The sequence below is a fragment of the Neolamprologus brichardi genome, chromosome 1 (assembly GCF_056152115.1).
Source record: "Neolamprologus brichardi isolate AB-2024 chromosome 1, ASM5615211v1, whole genome shotgun sequence".
Classification (NCBI taxonomy): Eukaryota; Metazoa; Chordata; class Actinopteri; order Cichliformes; family Cichlidae; genus Neolamprologus; species Neolamprologus brichardi.
This window is the reverse complement of record NC_142104.1, coordinates 3214538-3237188: the sequence shown is the minus strand read 5'-3', so window position 1 is coordinate 3237188 and position 22651 is coordinate 3214538. Positions and strand designations below refer to the sequence as shown.

General features: G+C 41.8%; 1 protein-coding gene across 3 annotated transcripts in view; it reads right to left on the bottom strand.

The window, feature by feature from the left end:
• The window catches only part of plekhg4 (pleckstrin homology and RhoGEF domain containing G4), a 78844-nt gene that overhangs the window by 39515 nt on the left and 16678 nt on the right, over positions 1-22651 (bottom strand). Inside the window, exon 1 of one of the 3 annotated variants that reach the window (XM_087840803.1) lies at positions 7695-7801. The exons of the other annotated variants lie outside the window; for them this stretch is intronic. Within the exon in view, the coding sequence (XP_087696929.1) occupies positions 7695-7697 (3 nt within the window). The 5' untranslated portion in view covers positions 7698-7801. Of the gene's footprint in view, positions 1-7694; positions 7802-22651 lie in introns of those variants that run through there. 3 annotated transcript variants of the gene reach the window in all.

Sequence of the window (22651 nt, the reverse complement as noted above, 5' to 3'; positions counted from 1 at the left end):
TGGGACCACCAGCCTAGAGTTTAACTCATACGCTCTGGACACCATTCAGGAAGGCTCAGTTTCAAGATTGTGGTCTCAACGGAGGAAAAAATAAAACTGGAGAACCGATATCAAGTCATGGAACCGAGCTGATTCTACTGCATGCCTTAGATTATCAGTTCTGTCAGCACTGGCGAGTTTTGTTTACTTTCCTCCACAATCGTGCATTGCAAAATAATGATGTCATGAGCATATGCATTCATAGTTAAGCCTACCTGGTAATCCGTTTCCTCACTGCCTTCAGACAGAGAATAATACACCTGCACTGACACTTTAAACCTGCACAGGGCTACTTTTTACCCATAGAAAATTCATTAGAAAAATCAATTACGGGATTGTGGTATCAATAAAATCTCATCAATCTTCTTTCTTGTGATTGTAGCACAAAGGAAGAGAAAAGAAGAAGAAGAGGAAGACCTCAGGTTGTTCTCTGATGAAGCTGCAACTTAAAACTGACAGTCACAATCTGCCACAATAATAATAGCATAAAATGTCACAACAAAGTGACCATGATGTTCTCTCAGGTCAGACGCTGTCAGATTCATGGGAGGCAAACATGTCTGAAAGGACCTTGAAATGAAATGCAGATTATCAGGAAATGTCTTCAGTTTGACTCTTCAGAACTAAAAGTGTGTTTGTATTGTAGTATACATTATTTAACTAGAGAAGAAGAAACAAAACTCAGACTAACAGAGCCTGAGCAATAAAACTAAACTGGAAGCAGCAAAGACGTGATATAAAATCAGCTAAAGTCAGCGAGGTCCTCGGCTTCAAAGCAAACACTCCTTTCACTTTGCTTTCACACTGCCTGTGGTCTTTGTTTCTGCCTCCTGTGGAGTGTTTTCACAGGAGTTCACACCTTCATGAGGCCAGGCAGCAGCTGAGCCACCATCCATCCCACATGAACACAAACCTTTCTCAAACCTGAAGGGGAACAAAAACGTCTCGGCGTCCGGCGCCACAGCGCTCAGACCGATAGCGTAGAGCAGTGACCTTGACACACAGAGTTTCTAAAACATGAGATTAGATTTGCAAGTTTCTCACAGCGAAGAGCTGACAGGCTGCTCAATAAGCTGAGCTCAGCTGGCTGAGTGGGGAGGACAAAAAGCCCAACTTCAAGGCCCTTTATAGGGGGAAAGAGGTAATGGCTGGTCCCTGTGGGACACGATTTGATTTAAGGGCCGAGCTAAACTCAGACCATTGAGAGGCTCAGAGGGGCTGCAGGGGTACTCGACGGGGGAAAGTCTAAAGCAAGAAACATCTTCTCCTCAAGAGGAGAGAATCAAAAAGCCAGAAAAACAGTGAGCTGTCCCAAGTACCTGCACACAGTCAGAGCGAAATATTTCAGTTCATCTTCAAACTCAGCCTGAGGTGACTTAACAACAGAAGCTGGTCTAGGATCTGGTGTGGACAACCGCATGAAACCTCGCGGTTCATCTGTGTATCACATTACAAAACCCCAGTATCCCACATCAAAGGTGTTCCTCATGTTTGCAACACATCCTAATTATTACTGCAGCAAACTGAGCCAAAACTGAAGCTCAACCTGCAGCATGATGAACACTGCTGCACCCTTAAACCCCAAACTACAGACAGGACATGAAGGAAGTCTGTCTGCAGGATGGGGCGGCTTACGTTCAAGTGGCAGCAGGTAGGACTGTAAACAGAAACAATGCAGATTCATTGAAAGCCTCTCTCTGATGCGCCGACAATATGTTTTCCCCTCGAACGACCTTCAGTGAATTCTGAATGTGTTTCGATTCCAGTGCAGAGAAGCAGCAGATATCTGAACTCCATTAATCTGCTACTGCAGATTTCTGCAGGTGCTTCCACCATCTTTGACTTTGTTAACTCAAAGATGCCTGCAACAAGCTCCCAACAGTTCTTCATAACACACTGATCCAAAACAGTTTCGGCCACATCTGTCCATCTTAAAGACAAATTATCACCTAGTCATAATTCTGTCACCTCAAAGGTAAAAAGTCACCTAACAAGTCCACAGATACCTAATCTGAGTGGATTTAACCTGATATAACAGAGAAGAAACATATTAACAAAAAAAAAAAAACTTCACTGAACACAAGAATCCTCGACAAACCAGCTGGTTTAAATAAAGTCATGTAAGGAGACGTTTGCGCTCAGCATTAAAGCTGCAGTTACTGTAAATACCACCATAAACACCTTCATGTGGGCTGTTTAAAGTTGCCCAGTTACAGACCAGAAAAGCAGTCATGCTCCCTTTATCGCATTCTGTTTACATTAAATTGGCGGAGGACTCAACTGATGCACCGATTGTAACTCCAACTCCTACGTTTACCTCTGTGCACGCTGCAGACTCATCTCTGCCTCAGCGCTGTTATTTATCATTATACATACATAACATTATTATGACTGATTACATCTGTAATGCAGTTCAAGTCTGATTGCACCAGTCTGACATTTAGAAAAACAGGTTGTAAAAAGTCATTAAAAAGAAGTTTAAAAAGTTTGATACTTGATATACATTATCAAGTATCAAACATACATTCAATTTACCATTTAATTCTTTCTTAAAATAAATTCCAACACATAGGATCCATATGAAACTTGTGCTGATTCACATCCTCGCTCCTCTTGTGTTTCTGGGCACAAGCTTCTTCCCACCTTTAACATTTAACCTTTCCTCACTGAAAAAACCTTTCCCTATATTTCCTGCTGAAATCAATACATCACAAAACTAAAAGTCATGTTAAAAAAAAACAAAAAAAAAAAAAAAACCCAACCACGATCATTCATATGTGATAGCGAATATGAGAGCAGACACAGGTCTAGAATCACCAGCTGCAGTCCAAAGTGGTGGAGTTGGAGTCTGTCAGGATGATCAGCATCCTCTCTGGGCAGCTGAATGACATCATGAACTGCCACGACAGCAACCTGCCACAGAGTCTTTAGAGAAAATGCACGGCAGGAAAAAGCTGGGACCGGCTGCTTAGCTGTGACTGAACTTTTTAATCAAGTGTTGTTTGGATCCCGCATGATAAATGAAGATAATAAGATGAAGACAAAAATGCTAAAACGAGCAGGGAATTATAGTGCAGTGGACCACCCATGTAAAGTTTGTAAGTGGAAAACAATGAAATACATGTAATATCCCACATGAGGGACCCTGAAGCTCTCTGCATGTGTGGCAGGATTCACCTCACAGTGAAGTAGGTCAGACAATTTATTGGCCTGGGGGGGAATCTTATTTTACGGGTGTTATATTCAGGTAGCGTGTTTTTCGGTGGAGGGGTGTTTTCCCAGACGGCGCTGAGGGTGAAGGGAGGGGGAAGAGGCTTCATGTTTCAGGCAGGCTGGGGCAGGAAGATGACAGGGTGCTGAGGTACGGTGAGGACCTGCAGGAACACTGGCTCTTTGTGCTGCCTCCTCCGAAGCGCATCGCAGCGGGTCCATCCCAACAACGCAGCACTCAACACCGCGGACGACGACCACTTCCTATCGCTGACGAGTCCCAAGAGATAAAAACATTTCCGGCTGAGCTGCAGCCTGCAGGTTCAAAGGCTGAGCTTTTTCCCTCTGACATCTGACCCGAGAGGCAGCGTGAAAAACAGCTTCCATCAGGCGGTGAAGTGAAGCCCACTGGGTCAGTGTGTTAAACCCGATACGCAAGATGAGCAGCCCGCTCATGGAGACCTCGTCCATCAAATCCTGTTTACTGGAAGCAGATTTTAGCCGTTTTAAGAAGTATTCCCAAATCTCATGTCATGAAATCATTTTTTTTTTAAATCACCCAAACTAATTATCTTGAATTACACTGAGGCTTATCTGGTGACATGTTTGTTGTAAGAATGTCAACGATCCATGACCACACCTTGTTTTCTGTGTGTAACCTCCATCAGTGCGAGTCCATTATCTGAGTGCCTCAAACATTCCTGCAGAGCTTCAAGGCTCTGTAAATCAGAGGCGTTTGGACTTGTCGAGGGTCTGCTGGGTAAAAAGACGGTGTCGCAGGAAGAGCCTGAACACGTCCGCTGATCTTTATATCTCAATTTAACCCGTGTGAGGTCCAAAGCATCAATGACGAGGAGTTTGAGAAAAATAAAAAGGCTTTTGGGGGAAAACTGAAATAATTTTTAATGTGTGTTAACGGAAACTTTTTCTTTTTTTCCCCAAATGCTGGGTTGGTTTTCGGGGTTTGGATCAGGGGGTACTGAGACCTCACCGTAAATCCAGTTAAATGAACACAGCTTATTCCACAGTTGCTCTGAGGAAAAGAGTACATTTATCTCTATCCTAACATCACGTGCAAACCGGCAGAGGTTATGTCAGGCTGTGTCTTGCTTCTGGCACTGTCAGAGCAGCAGTTTGTCAGACGAAAGCTGTGATGTGCTGAGATTAAATGTTTTTATCTTACAGAATAAAAATAATCAATGCAGGAATGTGTTGAATAATATTGGGCGTTTCTGCTTATTTAATAGGCTGTTTATGGAGATGATGACAAGTGCGCATCACCAAAATCTCAAACACTGATTCGCATCACAGCATAGTGCCATTTGGGTCATCCCAGCAGGGGGTTGATCTGCTAATCACAGAGAGAGGACTGCAGGCCAGGGAGAAAGCAAACTGCTATAAACCCGGTTAGAAACGGGTCATTCATGAGGGACGTTACAGACCAGTATGATGAAACATGATGGCATAACATCACAGTCTGAGTCAGCTGCTGGGGTGAGGACAATTTCAGTTCAGAGACAGGAACACGGAGCAAAACATCTGGAAAACTGACCAAAGATGGCTGTGCTGCGACTGTAGTGTAATTGAAGTGTTTTCTGAGTGATTTTCTGCTTTAAAAACAGTTGACCAACCAGTAAATTATTCCAGGTATCGTCTCTACACTCCAGCAGGACAACCTCCTGGTTCTAACTCCTGCAGAACCTTTGCCCGAGCACGTGTTCTTCAGCCTCGCAATATTTCACCTTTGTGTCAAACACACCCAATCACACTCCTTCATGGCAACATTTCATCTCTGCTCAGGTGTGTGTGTGATTCAGCCTCCAAAGTGTGACTCACTGAAACAACAGCCACACACTTATTTATCTCCATTGTTACCAAGTTGCACTGTGGCAATCGGAGCAGGCTGGACATGAGATCCAGGGTCTTATTTTGAAGCCTTCTGGTCATGAAGAGTGACCAATCAGGGCTTTTACTGGATTAAAATGGACCTTTGAGGGGTGACTTATTACGACTGGTCCACATACAAGCCATGGCTGTGTCACATTAACCTCACAGAAATCTGTGTATTTTTAGATATTTCATTTAAAAAATATATTATTTTTATCCTCAGGTAAAATAGTAGGAAAAGGGGCAACACCTCCAGCGGGAGCCAAGATTTCTGAAGTCTAACAATGAAGCACTGACAGCCCGCAAAGCATTTCAGTCCACAATAAATCACGATCATTCATTTTGAGTTAATCCAAGCTCCGACAGATGACCTTTTACTCAGCAGTTTCTCCTCTAAGACTTACAAACCACAAACAAATCCCAGTGAACCTGATATAAAGCCACTGAATTATAATGTGACTGGAGGAGGAACCCTGCATTCATGCAGACAAGCTTTTAACACCTTTTTTTAACACCACTTCATTTACTTCACTGCTGCAGGAAAGCAGGAAGCTCTTAACTCCCTGAAAGAAAGGACCTCTTTAACGTGGAAGTCTTCAGGTTTTGATAAACAAAACTTTTTTACCCTCTGACTTTTGTTCCAGGCATTTTGTTCAGGCAAAGCGATCTGTTTATTACACTTTAATAAAACTGGAAAAACAGGAATGTTGTACAGTTTTCTGGCCAGCAGTGAGAAACCTCACAGTGTACAGTGAAATAAGAGCTCACGGGAAAGACAGATATCTGTGGCAAACAGTTTTGTGTTGTTACACTTCTTTTCTGCCAGATGGGCACTGGGATGTACTGCAGGGAGGGACGCTGCTGTGGCTCTTTGGGAACAAACTGAAGGTCAAACCAACACTGTGAACTTTCACTAAAACTTTGTCTCTTCTTCTGAGTGTGATAAAATGTGCTCCTCGGGTCTGATGTTAGTTAATGAGCCCAGAGTGAATTAAACTACAAAAACACTACAGGTACAAATTTAATTGTTCTTCCATAAAATAAATGATAACCACTCTCTTCTGTTCACCCCCATATTAAAGCCATCTTTACACACAGACTACAACGTTTCTATAGCAGGACACAAACAGACAGTCAGTTAAATCCATTACGAGGCAGAGATGTTTTTGTGCCATTGCCATCCTGATGTTAGGTGTGACACTAGCTGTGACAAATGAGGGGTGGACAGTGAAGCCGCATGCTTACTGGCTAACATGTGACTTTAAGTCATTAACCAATGAGCACCACCTGGATAATCCTCTTTCCTAACTGTGAAGGGGCTTCCACACAGGAAGTGAGTCGCTCGTAGTGAGTCACTTTGCAGCTCACTCTTTGTTGCTAGCAAGATATTCCTGCAATTTATCTAATCACTTTGTGTTGTGTGGATTGATGGATCGATAGAGCTTGATATAATCTTCATAGCAATGATGAAAATGTATTTTATGTCAAATAATATAATATAATTCATGCATAATGCAAATAAAATTGGTCCTAGCATAGAACCCTGTGGAACTCCATAATTATTCTTGTGTGTGAGGAGGACTCCCATTTACATTAAGTTTAAGACGTTGTGGCCTTAATGATCTTACTTTGCTAAAAGTCCATCTGATGCTAAATAGTCATAACTGACCAAACCAAAAACCAAACTAGGTTTAAAGCCTATAAGGAAATCCTGAGAGGTGACGCACTGACCACAGGACCAAAACAAACAACAGATTTCAGGAGGAGCTGAGGGACAAAACAGGAGTACAATCCAAACCAGCATCATGACAGCCCACAACATCTAAATGCATTAAACATCACCACATTTTACATTTAACCCCAGGTTTCTCTGAAGGCTAGAGAAAAGCCCTCACGTGGTTGCAGCTCTTCATTAAAGACACACAAAGGTCCTGGTATACATAATTTTGGGGGGGTTGTTTGTCTTTTGCTTTTTATGGAAACCTTCAACCACAAACTGACACTTAAAAACTTTAAAATAAAGATCTGAGAGTTTGAACTAAGTTTGGAAAAACACAAGAGGGTGAAGACAGGGACTCCAATTAAATGTGCATCCAAAAAAGCTCTTACTGCTGCTTTTATTTACTGCACTTTAGCTGTCTTTGTGAACTGTTGCATACTCGTTTTATTGCATTTGTTTTGCTTTTTCAATCATGGACATTTTAAACTGCTGAACCAACAGATGATTCCGCTTTTCTCTGTTTTGCTGTGAGTCTGAACTCAGAACTCAAGAGGTTTGAATTTAGAGGTTTATTTCAGCTGAACACAGACTCTGCTCCAAACCACACACACACACAAACACACTCTCACACACAGTAACTGCAAGGACTTTTTAACTGACTGAACACACACACACACACACACACACACACACACACACACGAGGACAAATGTTTCAGAATACACCTTGATGGAAACCCAACACCCCTGTCCCCCCCCCTAACAAACCTCCCTCAACACACACACCATGTGCTGCAGACTTCTGTTGGATGTTAGAGACTGAGTGTGTGTGATCTTACCATGTTTGCAGTGCGCTGTCAGTCGCTGTGTATTCCAGTTTAAGACCATTTTAGCTCCTCTCTTCCCGTCTTTCCGTCTGTCTGTGTGTGTGCCGTGTGTCTCGCCTCCGGTGAGGTCTGATTCACTGCAACTCTCAGTCTAGCCTCTCACATGTTAAGCCCCGCCCACCAGCTGCCAATCATACATCTCTGGATCCTCCCCCTGCCCTCCTCACCTCACCTCTCCTCTCTGTCACTCCCTGCTGGCAGAACTTAAGGTACATCAACAAGATTCAAGTTACAAATGCTGCAAATAAATCATTTAAATACCAAACAAAGTTAATCCAGTTTAATCACAACATTCAGAATAAAACCCAGGAAAACCCAACAAGGAGCGGGTGAGGACGGATCCTCTGTCAGGGGAAATCTTGATAGCTCCGGTATGAGCAGGTTTATTTTTCTGCATTGTGTTCCTGAGACTTAAAACAGTTTGATTCAAAGAAGCAGTTCTAAACCAACTCCAGCTCATTTTAACTTCCCACACAGTAAAACATGATTTTTAGTGCTGTGTCAATGTGACTCGGACCTTCCTCAGAATGTGACAGGCCTGTTTTCCAGTATTACCAGCTATAAACACAGCACACCGATGAGACAGTGATAACTGTAACACAATATACCAAGCTAACTTTATCTCTTTTCATTTCTTTAGAGTGGACGTGTGCCATTTTTTTCCACTTTAAAACTCTGATAATACAAACAGACGCAGTTTGTTCTAAAGTCTTCTCTTCGTTCTGTATCAGGAAAACGCTGGTGTTGTTTATCAGCCCCGACTCCATTATGATCAGTTCGGTTTTACTGATAAAGGCAGAAACTAACCTTCAGCCTTTATGTATCATTTTACTTCGCACTGAAGAATGATACTGACATTCCTAAGCTGGGCTCTGTATTTGTATTCAGTTACTTGTTTGTCCTGATTTGTCCTTATTTTTGTCTCGTGTCTCTTCATGTTCTGTCCTTGAGGCAAAAAAAAAATTTAAAAAATTAAAGGACCTCTTTGTTAAATGAAAGTTTAAAAAAGGTCAAGTTTGTTGTGAACAGACATGTAGAAAAAAGACTTTCCACTTGTAGCCTTTTGAGCAAAGCCTTTCCCCAGCAAAGAATAGTCACCCAAATCTTATTAAAAAGACTCGGTTTGGTTAATTTTCCCAAAAATAAGGCTTAAAAGCTTCTAACTCCTCAGGTTAAGTGTTGTTTTAATGAATTACTTTGTAATGCATTACTCTAATCACATTACATTTTCCACTCGTGCACTAAAGTAACAAAAGTTACCTATTCAGACACACATTAAGGATGCGCTGGGATAACCAGGAGTTCAGCATCTTGCGGCACAGATGGAAGTGTGGATCAAACTTTCCGACTAACAGACGTCCAACAGCCTCCCCTAAGCTTACAGCACAATTCCCAGGTGGTCTATGATGCGAGTGCTAAACAGGCAACATCCCACTTCCAAGATCAGATAAGACCGAGTGTGCTCAGGGTGCCCGAAATAATATTCACATGTTGAATACAGTAAGCCAAGACAGACAATATGCACACTCATTTTCTCAGACGTCGTAGAACGTTTGAGTAACAATGCAAAGAATTTCAGTTACACACACACACACACACACACACACACACACACACACACACACACACACACACACACACACACACACACACACACACACACACGATGAAAAGATTTGTTTGTCCACGATGAAAACAACAGACATGCTATTTGTTTTTATGTAAACCCGGAGAAAATGTGTCCAAGAACACGGACGATCAATGAATGCTCTGAAATATTCGACTGATTTATCAGTCCTATGATTAATCCTTTTGCTCTCCAGGCTCCTCAAATTTTGGGATGTCTAGTGTTTCTGACAAGTATTCACTGAAATCAGGTATAAAACAGCTGCAGATGAGTCCATCAGCTGACTCCAAGCAGTAACCGAGGGACGCTTGCATCAAAGTCCTGAAGGATCGTTTTTGGCTCCTGCTGCCACCGAGGCTGAATGTGGTCACTGTTAAAAACATCTGCCTTGTGAATGCACAGTAATGGCTGAACTGAAGGGCACTAGAGGCCTCTGCTGAATCCATTACTGCCCTAACAAGTCCCACATGTGACGCCACACTGCTAACAGTTTGCCGGCTGGGAACAAAGACCCATACAGAACTGTACTGACTCCCACAGCCTCCAGTCTGAAACAAGTTGATGGTCACAGCTGGAGACAAACAGCTGCTGCTATCATCACAGCGGAGAGACCTCTGAGTTTGGGGTCGGGGGTCAGAGATAATGTATGGCAGTGGGCTAGTGAGATGCTGAAATGGGCCGATGCCTGAAGCAGAGTTCCTGCTGATATAGGTCACCTGATGACAGCTCAGACTGGACCAGAAACCAGCTGATGGTGACAGCGATGAAGGCTTTCCCAAAGTTCTCAAAGCTCGAGAAGATTAATGAGAGTCATTTTTGCAGTTTCTAAGATGTTAAAGTGACTAAGCCGGTCATGAATGTCACACGATTCAGTTTGATCGTGAGAGAAAATGGAAACACAAAGCCTAAAGATTGTTATTAGTGCCTGATATTAGACTCCTGCACAGTGCTCAAACTGTTCACTGAAGCTGGGCTCCACAGAGAAGCTGATGCACCACTGAGACCAGCATAGGGTCAAGGGGTTTGTGCTGGTTTCCAGGGTGCTGCTGGGAATCTGTCTGTGGTTTCCAGGAGCTGCAGAGAAAAACTGCTTTCAGAGCGTCCGTGTGTAGAAAACAGAGACAAACTGGCAAAGTCACAATGGCTGAGGCTCTGAAAGGATGACATGGAGTCCCCCCACCACCAACACTACTACCCGGACGTTTATGATGGGAACACTGGGGACTCTGCCAGGGTCTCCTCGAATTCCCAGCTCTCCCTTCAAATTAGAATTGTGGCGATTGAAGATCTGCTTGTGTCGTTCATCATGTATAATCGCAGGCAAATGAAAAACAAAAGACAGAGATGCCAGAGCAGAACCAGCAACAGGCTTTATTTTTAACCTTTCAGTAAAAGAAAAACTCATCCTTTACTTTGAGGTAACTTTTAAATAATTTGATCCAATCAGAGAACGGTACCCACCTGTTCTGAGTAGCATTTCCCTACATACAGACTTTACTTGCTCGCTCTTATTTTGAAAGTTGGTAACCAGCAAGCACTACCCTTTCCAGTGTTTCCCACCAGCAGGGTGATCAGGTTGCTGATATCATTCAGCTGCTCTCCAGAAGATTTTCTTTACTCTTAGATTAAAAGAGTGCAGCTGGAGACCATAGTTCAGGTTCGGTCCACTCCTACTTAACCTCCAGAGAACAGCTGCTGAGCAGAATACAGTCTACCATCACTACCTGGATCTGGAGTCCATCCATGAACTGACTGAAGAAGCAGTTGAATATTGATCCTCTAGTTATTGTGTGCATATGATTTTATTTACACATAAATACACTACAAAAGTTTCCTGTTGACTAACATACTACTCATCTAAACTGGAGAGAAAAGGAAGAAAGAGAAAACAGTTAAAACTGGAGAAAAGGACAAGGTTTACCACCACAAACTATTTCTGCAGGAAACACCAGATCATAACATATCCGAAAGGTGCGCAGGTGGAGGATACAAGCATCCATGCTCTATTAGCCCCACCTAATCCCCCCACCTTTTTTATAACTGATGAGGGATTTAGGCAGGTCTCACATATATCCCGTTTCCCTGTGTCTTGGAGGAGTATTGGTTAGTTATCTGCTAACAACACAGATCAGGAGACGTGTCAGGATCTGGGGGGCTCCTCTTCTAAACAGATGCCTGAGGGGGGAAACAAAACCCCCTCTCAGCCCCTGTTACATAAATGTTCCTGCAGCTTCACTTGTTCTCTCATGTCTGAATAAATGCAGGAACTTCTTTTATGTGAAAGTCCTGGCGGCGATGTGACCCGTAATGTTTCTGCTGCAGCACACAGAGACAGTCAGCGTGAGTCATTCACGGCACAGCAGGCCCCTGTTTAGCAGCTCTGACAGCCCCTCTTATGACCAGAGGCCAAATATCACCAAGTGCCGTGTCTCTACCTAAGATGAACATGAATGTAATCGACACCTGGGTTTTACCAGCAGGTGAGAACAAACGGTTAGGAGACTATAAGAAGGAAAATCTGTAAAAGATTTAAATTTGGGAGGGACCACTTTTAAAAACCGTGGAGTTTAGTTTAGTGGAGTTTCAGAGTAAAAAGACAGTTCAAGATCATCATAACTGGCCCTCTTTAATAATCAACACTAAAATAAAGAGGTGTAACATGAAATAACAGTGACACAATTCCACTTTAATTTTAAACCGCACGCATGACCACACCGTGGCCCGAACACAGGAACCGTTATACGCCTACTCCTGCTTACACTTCCCCTGTCACATTGTTACCGGCCCACACGCCTTCCAGCACACCCTCTCACCTGAGACAAACAGGTGAGCTCAGCAGACCTGCACATGAGCACACACAGCATCAGTCAGCGTCAGTGACTCATGACCGCAGAGTACACAGCTAAATAAGACTGCATGAATGGGTGTAGAAGCTTTCACTGGATTAGTTAAGACAACATGAACGGGTCAGCAGACGTGGATCAAACAGCTCCACCTCCAGCTCGAGCTTCAACACATTCCTCAGCACTGAAAAAGGTCCTGCACCCCATTCCTCATATACAACAAAATAAGAATCCACTGTTTTTTCACATTAAGAAAATTTGAGGTTTTCACCTTTGACCAAAGGGAAGAAAACTGTGCCAGAAACTGTGTCTTCATCCTTTGGTTTACCCAAACCTAAATATATTTACGTATTTATCAAATGGGCAGAAGTGGCAGTAAAATGCAGACTTAAATTAGATACCAATCAAGGACCAACCATGTTTAAAAACACTCTCCAAACACTGATTTTGAGCCAGGAAAAGACTAATCACAGTTATTGACATCAGTCCGAGTCAGACTCCAAGGCATAAAACAGCAGACTGAAGGACTCGAGTGTTGTAGCTTAAGTCTAAACAAACATTTTGGCGGCTGTGCTTTTAATACACATACAGTAACTGGAGCTCCATCACCTGTGAGTAATTCAGTGCCGACCCATTAACCGTGACCCTGACCCTGTGTATGTGTGCTCGGCTGAAGAATGGTGGTCCGCACAATAACAGACAGCTGCTTCAGCACATAATGAGGTTTCTGTGATGGAGACAGTTGATGAATGTTTCCAATGTGACAAACAAACACACCCGATGGAAGGAAAACAAAAGGAAGATTAATGTGAATCCTGTTCAAACACTCCTGTTTCCATCAGGGTTAAATGAATCCTGTTTACCTTCCACATCCCACTCGGCTCCGCAGGGCCTGCAGCGCTCAGTCAAACGCTCACAGAAGACGCAGCGCTCACGTGACTGCACAGCATACGGTTTTATTAGGTTTTCCTTCAGGCTGTTGCATGAAAATGACATGTTTCTCCAGTTTAAAATCTCATCAGTCACTCGCTCAGCTCTGACACCAGAGCCCCAGCTGCACAAACAGGCCTCAGATTATATTTGCACATTATATTTGCTCCTCTGACATTTTTAAAACCAATTTAAAACCAATTTCTGTTCTTTCGCTTTAAAAAAAAAAAAGAAAGAAAGAAATAACATTTGTTTTATGTCATTTAGCGTGTTATCTTATTCATTTAGCTGTGCACCACTCAGGTGAACATCTGTTTATTTTAAATGTGAATTTTATCTGTTTACTTTTGCTCATCCGAGTTTGAGAGTAAAATATTACTTATTTTATTTCAATTTTCCCTTATTTGAATTTTTTTGGAAGTTTTGATTTGAGATTAGTTTTTACCTTGATATCCATTTTCTTATACAGTATGTCTTATTTTATATTATTGAAGTACTTGCCATTTTATTAAGCTTTTTATTGTCTTAACTGCTGTGACTGAGGATTTTCCAACTTAAAAAAAATAATATTGTGTATTTGTTTATGATATTTATTTATTTATTTTAGCAAAAAGCTTTCAACAAAATAAACGTTTTCCATCAGAGCTGTCAGGAGGTTAAAGGACACTCAAACATAACTTTGGGTAATTGTTTTCTTATTTTTATGTCTTTCAGGATCATGTGACTCTTCTTCCCCACGAGTGCCACCTACTCGTGGGGAGTAGGTGATGAAAAAACTGATCAAAAATCCACAAAGAACATTAAAATTATAAAAGGCAAAACTCTGCAAAGTTGCAAAAAGGTCACATGATTAATGCAGCAGAAAATCATTAATCTGGTGATTTAGTCCAAAGAGTGGTAAGATAAATATTTGAATTCAAGCTAACTATTTCATGACAGAGCGTGATGGCTACACACTAGACCTCTAATATTTAAATATCTTCAGTTTGTCACAGATCAAATTCAAATTAATTTGACTGATTGAACAAGTATTCTTGGTGTGTGGTTATAACTGCAGCAGTAGAATCAAATTCATATAACCAACATTTATATAAATCACCTAATGTATACATGCACATTCCTGGGACAAAGCCAAGTTGTTTGCAGGTTACTCAGTTATTTCGGTAACCTGTGGCTTAACAAGCTGCATATATAAAACCTTTTCCCTCCGCACAGAAGCTATGATGCACTTAAAACATACGGTAAATAAAAGATGACTGATTTCTTACGGTTCAACAAAGAAAAGAGCTTCTGATTCCTTACACGATGACACAAAGCATTATGGGTGCACAGAGAAGGGGAGGAGGTGCTCTGAGGCTTCTGAGGAGGAAATCAAAGGAAGCAGCAGCAGCATGAATGCAGACTCAAGTTAATATCCGGTTAGTTAGTGAGCAGGTCAGGTAAACTCAAACTATTCAACATACTCATCATGTGTGCAGCAGATCAAACAAAGAGCAGGAGCAGCTCTGCAGTGTCTGTGAACATGGTTACTTTTCAACTGATGTAAAGCTAATGATCAATTTGCCCCCAGAGTCAGAGGAGGAGCAGGAAGACCGTTTCCTGTCTGAGAGACTCATTGATTTATACATTAAACACTGACACAGGGGGTCTGTGGGGGTCTGTGGGGGTCTTCAGAGCATTTGAAGTTTGGATACACCGGGCTACTTTTTAATACAGGCCAGGACAAAGAGAAACCTCCAGACTTTTCCCTCATTAGTGGGAGCAGGAGGTGAAGTAAAGGTCGCGGGTGTGACTCCCACTTCATTATACAGCTCAGTGCACATGAAGTGGGGGGGAGGACACCACAGTTAGTATCCAGACAAACCAAAGGCCTGTATACAAATGAACACACAGCTTTCAGGTTTCTGCTTTTCCTTCTCGTCTCTCATATAAATATATATAGAGTTCTAGTTCCTGTGTGAAACTGTGGGGATCAACAACTGTAAATATATTATAACAAAGAATGAGCCAATCACAATATTAACAAGCCTGGTTACTATGATCACATTGAGCCAATGAAAGTACTAACAAAAAAAGACAAATATTTTAATCTGTTTTCCTAATTTATCATTCCTGCAGCTAAAGACCGCATGAAGTTAAGAGTTTATCATGGGACGGTGTGGAATTTTAGCTCTCCGTCACAAAAGCTGTCAGTGTTAAAGTATTACGTACACTTTGAGTCCGTGGATGCTGCCTGTAAACAAAAATGTGAATTTTTCAAACATTTATTTGGGAAAAATGAGGCAGAACGCGTCACAACGTCTTGAGACATGACTACCAGACACCTAAACGTAAACAAAGAAAAGTCTAACTGAAGCTGTTAGATGATGTGACGGTTTGGGGATATTGTAATCATCACACATGGAAGTATTTTTGTCTTCAAGCGTCAGCTACACTTTTTTTTTTTTCTTCTTCTTTTTTTTTTTTAAAATCAGTCTGCAGAAAACTGTTATACTTGAATCAAATAAAAGAATAAAGAATAATCATTTAAATGATGATATCTAAGACTATAGTCTGACTTCCCACAGTCAGGTTTCCTCTCAGATACTGTGACACATGAGGCTGGCCAGATAAGATCAGTATCTGCTAAAGATACAATAATAATTGGGCTGTACGGAAATCCCCCAGTGGCTTTGACAGTCGTATTTAACGCTGATTTTATCTACCCCAGAGGCCCATCCTGAGTCAGGGAAAACGCCTGTGTTAAGCTAGATCTGTGCTGCTCAATAAAAACATATCGGAGACTTCTGATAGGTTTAAAAAGGACAACTATCAGAGCCTCAGGAAATCTGCTAAATACTCAAGACAGTTCAGCAACACGCAGGTTCCTGGTTACTGATACTGCAGCCAATCAACTCATTCACCACTAATGTCACAGCCTCAAAGACACCAGTACAAAAAAATAAAAAACACAACAACAAAAAAACTGCCTTCTATTCTATTCTATTCACATTTGTCAACACTTTACAATACAGCCGACGACTAAAAGCATAATTCCCCTATGCTTAAACGGAACTTCACTGTATTTTATTTGAAATTAGAATGCAATTATGCAATTAATAACTACAATAAGGAGGGAACGAGTAGGGCTGGGCCATGTCATACCATTCACGGTAATACCGGTATGACGTTAGGCAATGATAAGAAAATGAAATATTGCGATAGAATATGGGTAAAACGCAAGTAAGTAAAATTTTATTTATATAGCACCTTTCAAGATAAAATCACAAAGTGCTTTACAGAGGCAGAAAACAGACATTAAAATCTCAAACAAAACAAAATCAACCAAAAGCAAGTTTAAACAGATACGTTTTTAACTGCTTTTTAAAAGACGTGACTGAGTCCACAGATCTCAAACTCAAAGGGAGTGAGTTCCAGAGTCTGGGAGCCGCTGATACAAACGCTCTGTCACCTTTTGTTTTAAACCTTGTATGCTGGACAACCAGTAACCCCTGGTTACAAGACCTCAGGGACCTGCTGGGGTGATAAGGAAGAAGAAGATCACTTATGTAAGTTGGAGCTACACCGTGCAGGGCCCTATAAGTCATGGTTATGATCTTAAAATGGACCCTGAACTTGACAGGGAGCCAATGCAGTTGAATCAGCAGGGGAGTGGCATGGGAGTATTTGTGATGCTTTATCAGATGCCTGGCAACAGCATTTTGAACACCCTGCAGTCGTTCCAGGGAGGCATTAAACAAGGAACAAGGAATTACAATATCTAAGCGAGATGAAACAAAAGCATGAATAATCATTTCCAATTCGGAACGTGACACAATGGGACTCAGCGATATTTCTTAAATGGTAAAAACAAGAGCGAACCAAAGATTTGACGTGTGTGTCCAGTGTCAGAGCTGGATCAAGTGTAACACCAAGGTTCCTAATGAAGGATTTAATATAAGAAGCAAGAGGGCCTCGATTTTGAACCACGAGGGGAACAAATTTCTCAGGAGCAAAGACAATGACTTCCGTTTTATCAGCATTTAGTTGAAGGTAATTACCAGCCAGCCAATCTCTAACGGAATCTAAGCAGGACTGCAAGATTTGGAGCTTAGAAACATCAGGTGGCCTAAAAGAGATATATAGCTGAATATCATCTGCATAACAATGATATGAAATATCAGAGAAAGAGCTAAGAAGTTGCAGAAGAGCGAGTAAATACAACAAAAACAATAACGGTTCCAGACAGAGCCCTGAGGCACCCCATAGGCAAGAGAGCTGACGGAGGATCTGAACTTAGAGGAGGCCACAGAGAAAGATCGAGTTGACAAATAGGATTTAAACCATTCCAATGCGGTACCCGATACACCCACCCAGTGGTTTAATATATCTAACAAAATAAGATGATCAACAGTGTCAAACGTGCATACGCAGTGCCGTTGTTTTCATACACACATGGTGGAAAAAGCATGGTGGCGACGGAGAATGAGAAGGGCGAAAGAGGATCGTTGTATGAAACATATGAACCAGAATTGGTTTGTAAAAAATGTGCAACCTCAGTGGTGTGGAACTGGTTTGGCTTTCGTCCGTCAGATATGCACCAAAGCACAATTTTTGCAAGCAATGCATGCAAGCGAGCCGTCATTATTACTGTGTTTTTTGGAAAGTTGCTCTTAAAATCCTTTGATTTTCTGAAAAATCAACAGTGCCCCTTATAATCCGGTGCGCCTTGTGTATGAATTCTGGTTGTGCTTACTGACCTCGAACCGATTTTATGTGGAACACTGCGCTCAAAAATCTGTCAAAAAATGTTTTAATACGACTTTGGTAAACTACGAAGCCGCACCACTTGATGGACTGTCGGAGCATTGCAGCTACCGTAGTCAGGAGCCTCGCGGAGTGATTGCACTGTTACATTTTTATATAGTTTTAATGCACATAAAAACAGCTGCTTGTTTAAGTGAAAATACATTGATTTTTGGGGGTTTTTTTATGTACTAATAAAGTTGCAAAGTTGTAAAGTATTTTGTCTCGCGTCAATTATATTGTCAGTTATATTGTTATCGCAAATTTTCGAATATATATCGTGATAAATATTTTTTATTTTTAAAAATCTCAGTTACAAACTGAAGAAAACCAGGAAACACATGGTCAGCCTCCAAAGTTGTGTTCTCTGATCCATCACCTCAGCAGCTCTTTAATCAGCACGCACACACACACACACACACACACACACACACACACACACACACACACACACACACACACACACACACACAGGCAAGCCCCCACCTGCAGCAGCTTTGCAGCCTCCAGCCAATTACCCCACTCACATTTTTTAACCGCCTCAGTGAGAATTGCTGTGTGCTTCTAACTTTGTGGAGACTTGTGTGAGATGTGATAAATTTGTAACTACAGTTATTCCAGCCCCCACTTTGAGATCTTCAGGGGGATGTTTGAAGGTTCATCTCAGGGTAAGTTGATGCATTTAGTGAATGAAGGTCTTAGAAAAAATGTTTAATAAGAGCGTGTTTGACTTTTCCTGAAACTGTATTACGGCCTCAGTGTCTGTAAAGAGGAGAGACCAGAGATTCAGGTGCAGATCATCAGTCAGCCTCACACACACCACACAGAAATCCTACAGGAGAGGGCGGTTTGCCTCTAATCCAACATCAGACAGCAGAAACCATTACTGCGGCTTCTGTGAGCCAATGAACCAGTGAAACCGACACAACGCTGATGTGCTGTGGATGCATATGAGCTTTATCTTGAGTTAAAAAAAATAATAATGTGAGTAAGGAAGGAGCTTTGGTGATGATGTAAGTGGTATGGTGCTCTGGTTAGAGGAAGTTGCACTAATGAATGTGGGACGTGATCACAGTGCGAACGAGGACAGCAGTACTGAGCTTGGAAAGAAAGCGTGCCATCAAGCATGACACTGAAAGCTGGAGTTTGGTGGCACTGAGGAGAACCTCGGATTTTATCACTGCTCAGTTTGAGAAAGTTTTGGAGTAGATTGATACTAAATATGACAGATCCCTAGGGAACACCTGTAGGGATTTGAAAATGTTGAGACGAATTAACCGTTTGGCTCATGGGCTTCTTACTCCTTTGTTTGTTTCTGGGGTTTTGTTTGTGTTTGTTGTGATTATTATAATCATGATGTGGTGAACAGCAGCGTTGTGGCATCTTATATGTGAGGTTGCTTTGAGCCATGGATTTAGGGATTGTAATACAAAACAAATGAGACACACGTTCATCATACAGTCTTTGAAGATTTCCCCCAGTTTTCCTCAAACTGAATTATCTGCTGCTCTCCGTCTTGAATCGTTTTGTCTCGCTGGCCTTTTGTGTGAGCGCAAACTCACATGTCATGTTACGTGTGTCACAGCAGTGTGGCTATGAGGCTTTTTCATTTCAAAGCACTTTCAATCCCAGCAGTAAATGCCATCTTATTTGCAGACAAGCTGATGCATCAGTGCATTCCTGTTAAACAATTAAAGCTAACTCCCAAGCAAAAACAACTAAAACCAGTCGTGCACTAAATCTAATCTGTAATCACAGTAAGAGCTTGAATCCAAGCAACCGCAAATAAAAACTGGCCAGCCCCCGAGGTGGAGGACGGGGTTGCACTCAACCTCCATTTTGGCTCCTACATGAGGCTGCAGAGCCAGTCTCTGCCTGCAATTCTCGGACTGTTCGCGCTGAACGTCTGACACCTCGAACAGCTTCTCCAAAACCACACACTTTCATTTCTGCACCACAGGACAGCAGCTGGATAAAACACAAGCAGCACATTAAAGTGGAAGAAAAGCAGAATATAATAAAGTCAACAAATCAAGATTTGATTTAAAGGCTTTTCCCTTTTTACTCAGTCTGGAATCACTTATGGAAGCTTCTCTCTTCCATCAACATCAATGTTAATGTTGTTTTATGGCTCATACAAGCTGCACAACACATTTGTTTCTGCTCCAGTTGGACAGGAGAAAAAAAAAAGACCCAACAGACTGCAACATGAGGGTGAAATCAGCTGTGAAAACTCTTCACACGCACCGCTGGTCACACAAATTAGCACTTTTACCTGTCTGGAAAACACCTCTTGCAAAACTTCCCTGACATTCCAGGAATTCCAGGAGCCATAAACTTTGAAGGAGTAAACAGGTGTTTTCTTTTAGTTCTTTTCCATTTTGTTCACTGTATTTATCACAGGGAGGGCGACTGATGGCTCCATCTGCCTCGATTCAGGTTTAAACAGTCTTTTAATGTCAACCAGAACAGAAAACAGCAACAATTTTACCTGAAAGGGAGGATCTGACATACGTTCCATCAGAAAGAGAGAATTTCATCTGTTTTTACTCATCTGTGGATATATTCAGACATTCTGCAAACAAAGATGAGACTATAACCGTTCAGCTGTGCTGTTCACATATTTCAAACAACATTAAAAAACAATCTATACCCCTTTTTTTGATTGTGAATAAAGCCATCTTGCAGCACACCGACTGGAGCTGCAGAACTCCTGGCAGAAGCACGAAAAAGTTGCAGATAAAGCGAGCACAGTGTGCAGAAACAGCAGGAGAAGAAGCAGGCTGACAGCTGAAAGGCACTCACTCACCCTGTGTTTGCAGCACGACGCCCACTCTCCTGCTCTCACGACAAAGTTAATCCAAACTGAAACTCAAAAACACTCCAGATCTTGAGAGAGTAGCTGAGCTGTGACAGCAGAACTAGCAGAGCCAGCGAAGCTCCATGCATGTGTTCGCAGAGAAACTGCCTGACAAAAATCAAGCCTGCAGGCTCACCCAGCTCCACCCCCGACTCTCTCCCCTCTCTCCCCCTTCTCCATTTGAAGCATGTGAGTCTCTATCAGATTCTCTGGATTTACCAAACAGCTGATAACACACACACACACACACACACACACACACACACACACACACACGGCCTGAAGGTGCTGGCAGCAGTTAAGAGGACATTCTTGGGACAGTAAATCAAACCTTTAAATAGTACAGCCGAATGCTGCTGAACACCAACACAGAGGGAGAGCTCAAAGAGGCAGCACAGGATTCACACCACAGCTGCTACAAAAGGCTGGATGTGTGAGAGTTTTACAACAAATGAACAAACACATTAAAGCCAAATAAATTCCCACTTTACTGATCCAGACCATCAGCTCCAGGTATGCCACCATGCTCAGGCTCTACAGCCATGAGATACAAGTTGAATTCAGACCATTTTGATCCTTCAGCATTTTTCTGTAGTGACCATAAAACTGCAGCTTTACCTCATGATCCAAAATAAGCATAATAACAAATAAACAACTTAGCAAAGAAGCGATTTTAAACTTTATCTTCAGGCACTTCGCTACAAGCAGCCGGTCAAAAAAACCAAAACAAAAACACACATCATATGTTCCCATTTCCTTATATTAATCAATGGAAAATACCAAAAATAGTACAGCTTGACATAAAATAGTATTTCTCCAGAGATTTATAAAATTTTCCAACATTTCTAGACATTACTAAACATGTTTTAAATTCTTGCAGACTGGTGGGAATTCACAAAACAAAAATATTTGAAACCACCTGAATCTTTAAAAGGAAGGGCTACACTGAAATGTTAGAGCATCTAATTATTACTAGATTTACTCTAATGAAAGCTGCAGAATCAGGATTTTCTGGGCGAGTGAAACCAACAGGATCGTTTTTAGAAGGAAAAGTGATTATTTTCAAATCTGTGCTCAGCTATTTTAGAAACTTCACAGTGTTATGAGCTATTTAAGCGCCCCGAGGGCTCACACATCTGAGGAGAACAGAAAGAAAAACACTCAAACTCGCACCGAGGTGTTTTCATTTCATCAGGCAGCAGCTGCGAGGGATACGGTCAAAAATTCAGTCTGCCGCGTGTGGCGAGAACAAACCGAAATGTTAGACATTCCTGCAGTCCTCGGTCCTGCTACCGTCAGCATCCGGCGGCCTTCATCTTTATAGAAATGAAGCAGCACGACTCGTCATCATCGCCACACAACATTCGGTCCTGAACACTTTGCCACAGAGCTGCTTAGACTCACAATTTTACTCTCTCTGATTACATAGTGCATTATTTTTAATTATAAAATTGCAAATAAATGAATTAGCTTTAATATATTTGTTTATCAAATGGCTGTAATTACAGCAAATAATAGAAACCATGCATTGACATCTGTTATGTAAGGGTTTGCTTTAACTCTATACAGATCAATCCAGTCTGCGCCTTTTAGAAGAAAAAAGAAAAAAGAAAAAGTATTTCTAACAGAAATGCTCTCAGTACATAAAGGAAGGCGCTGTATCTGTGCTATTAAAGTAAGATTTCAAACAATATACATCAATAAATCTCATAAATCACCAGTTTGATTGTCACAAATATCATTTTTGGGGCTGCTGAACTTGACTCAACTGTCATAAGGAGAGAGGCAGGGTACACCCTGGGCAGGTCGCCAGTCTATAGTAGGGCTGGGCCTAGGGGTGGGCGATAGAAACGATATAAATTTG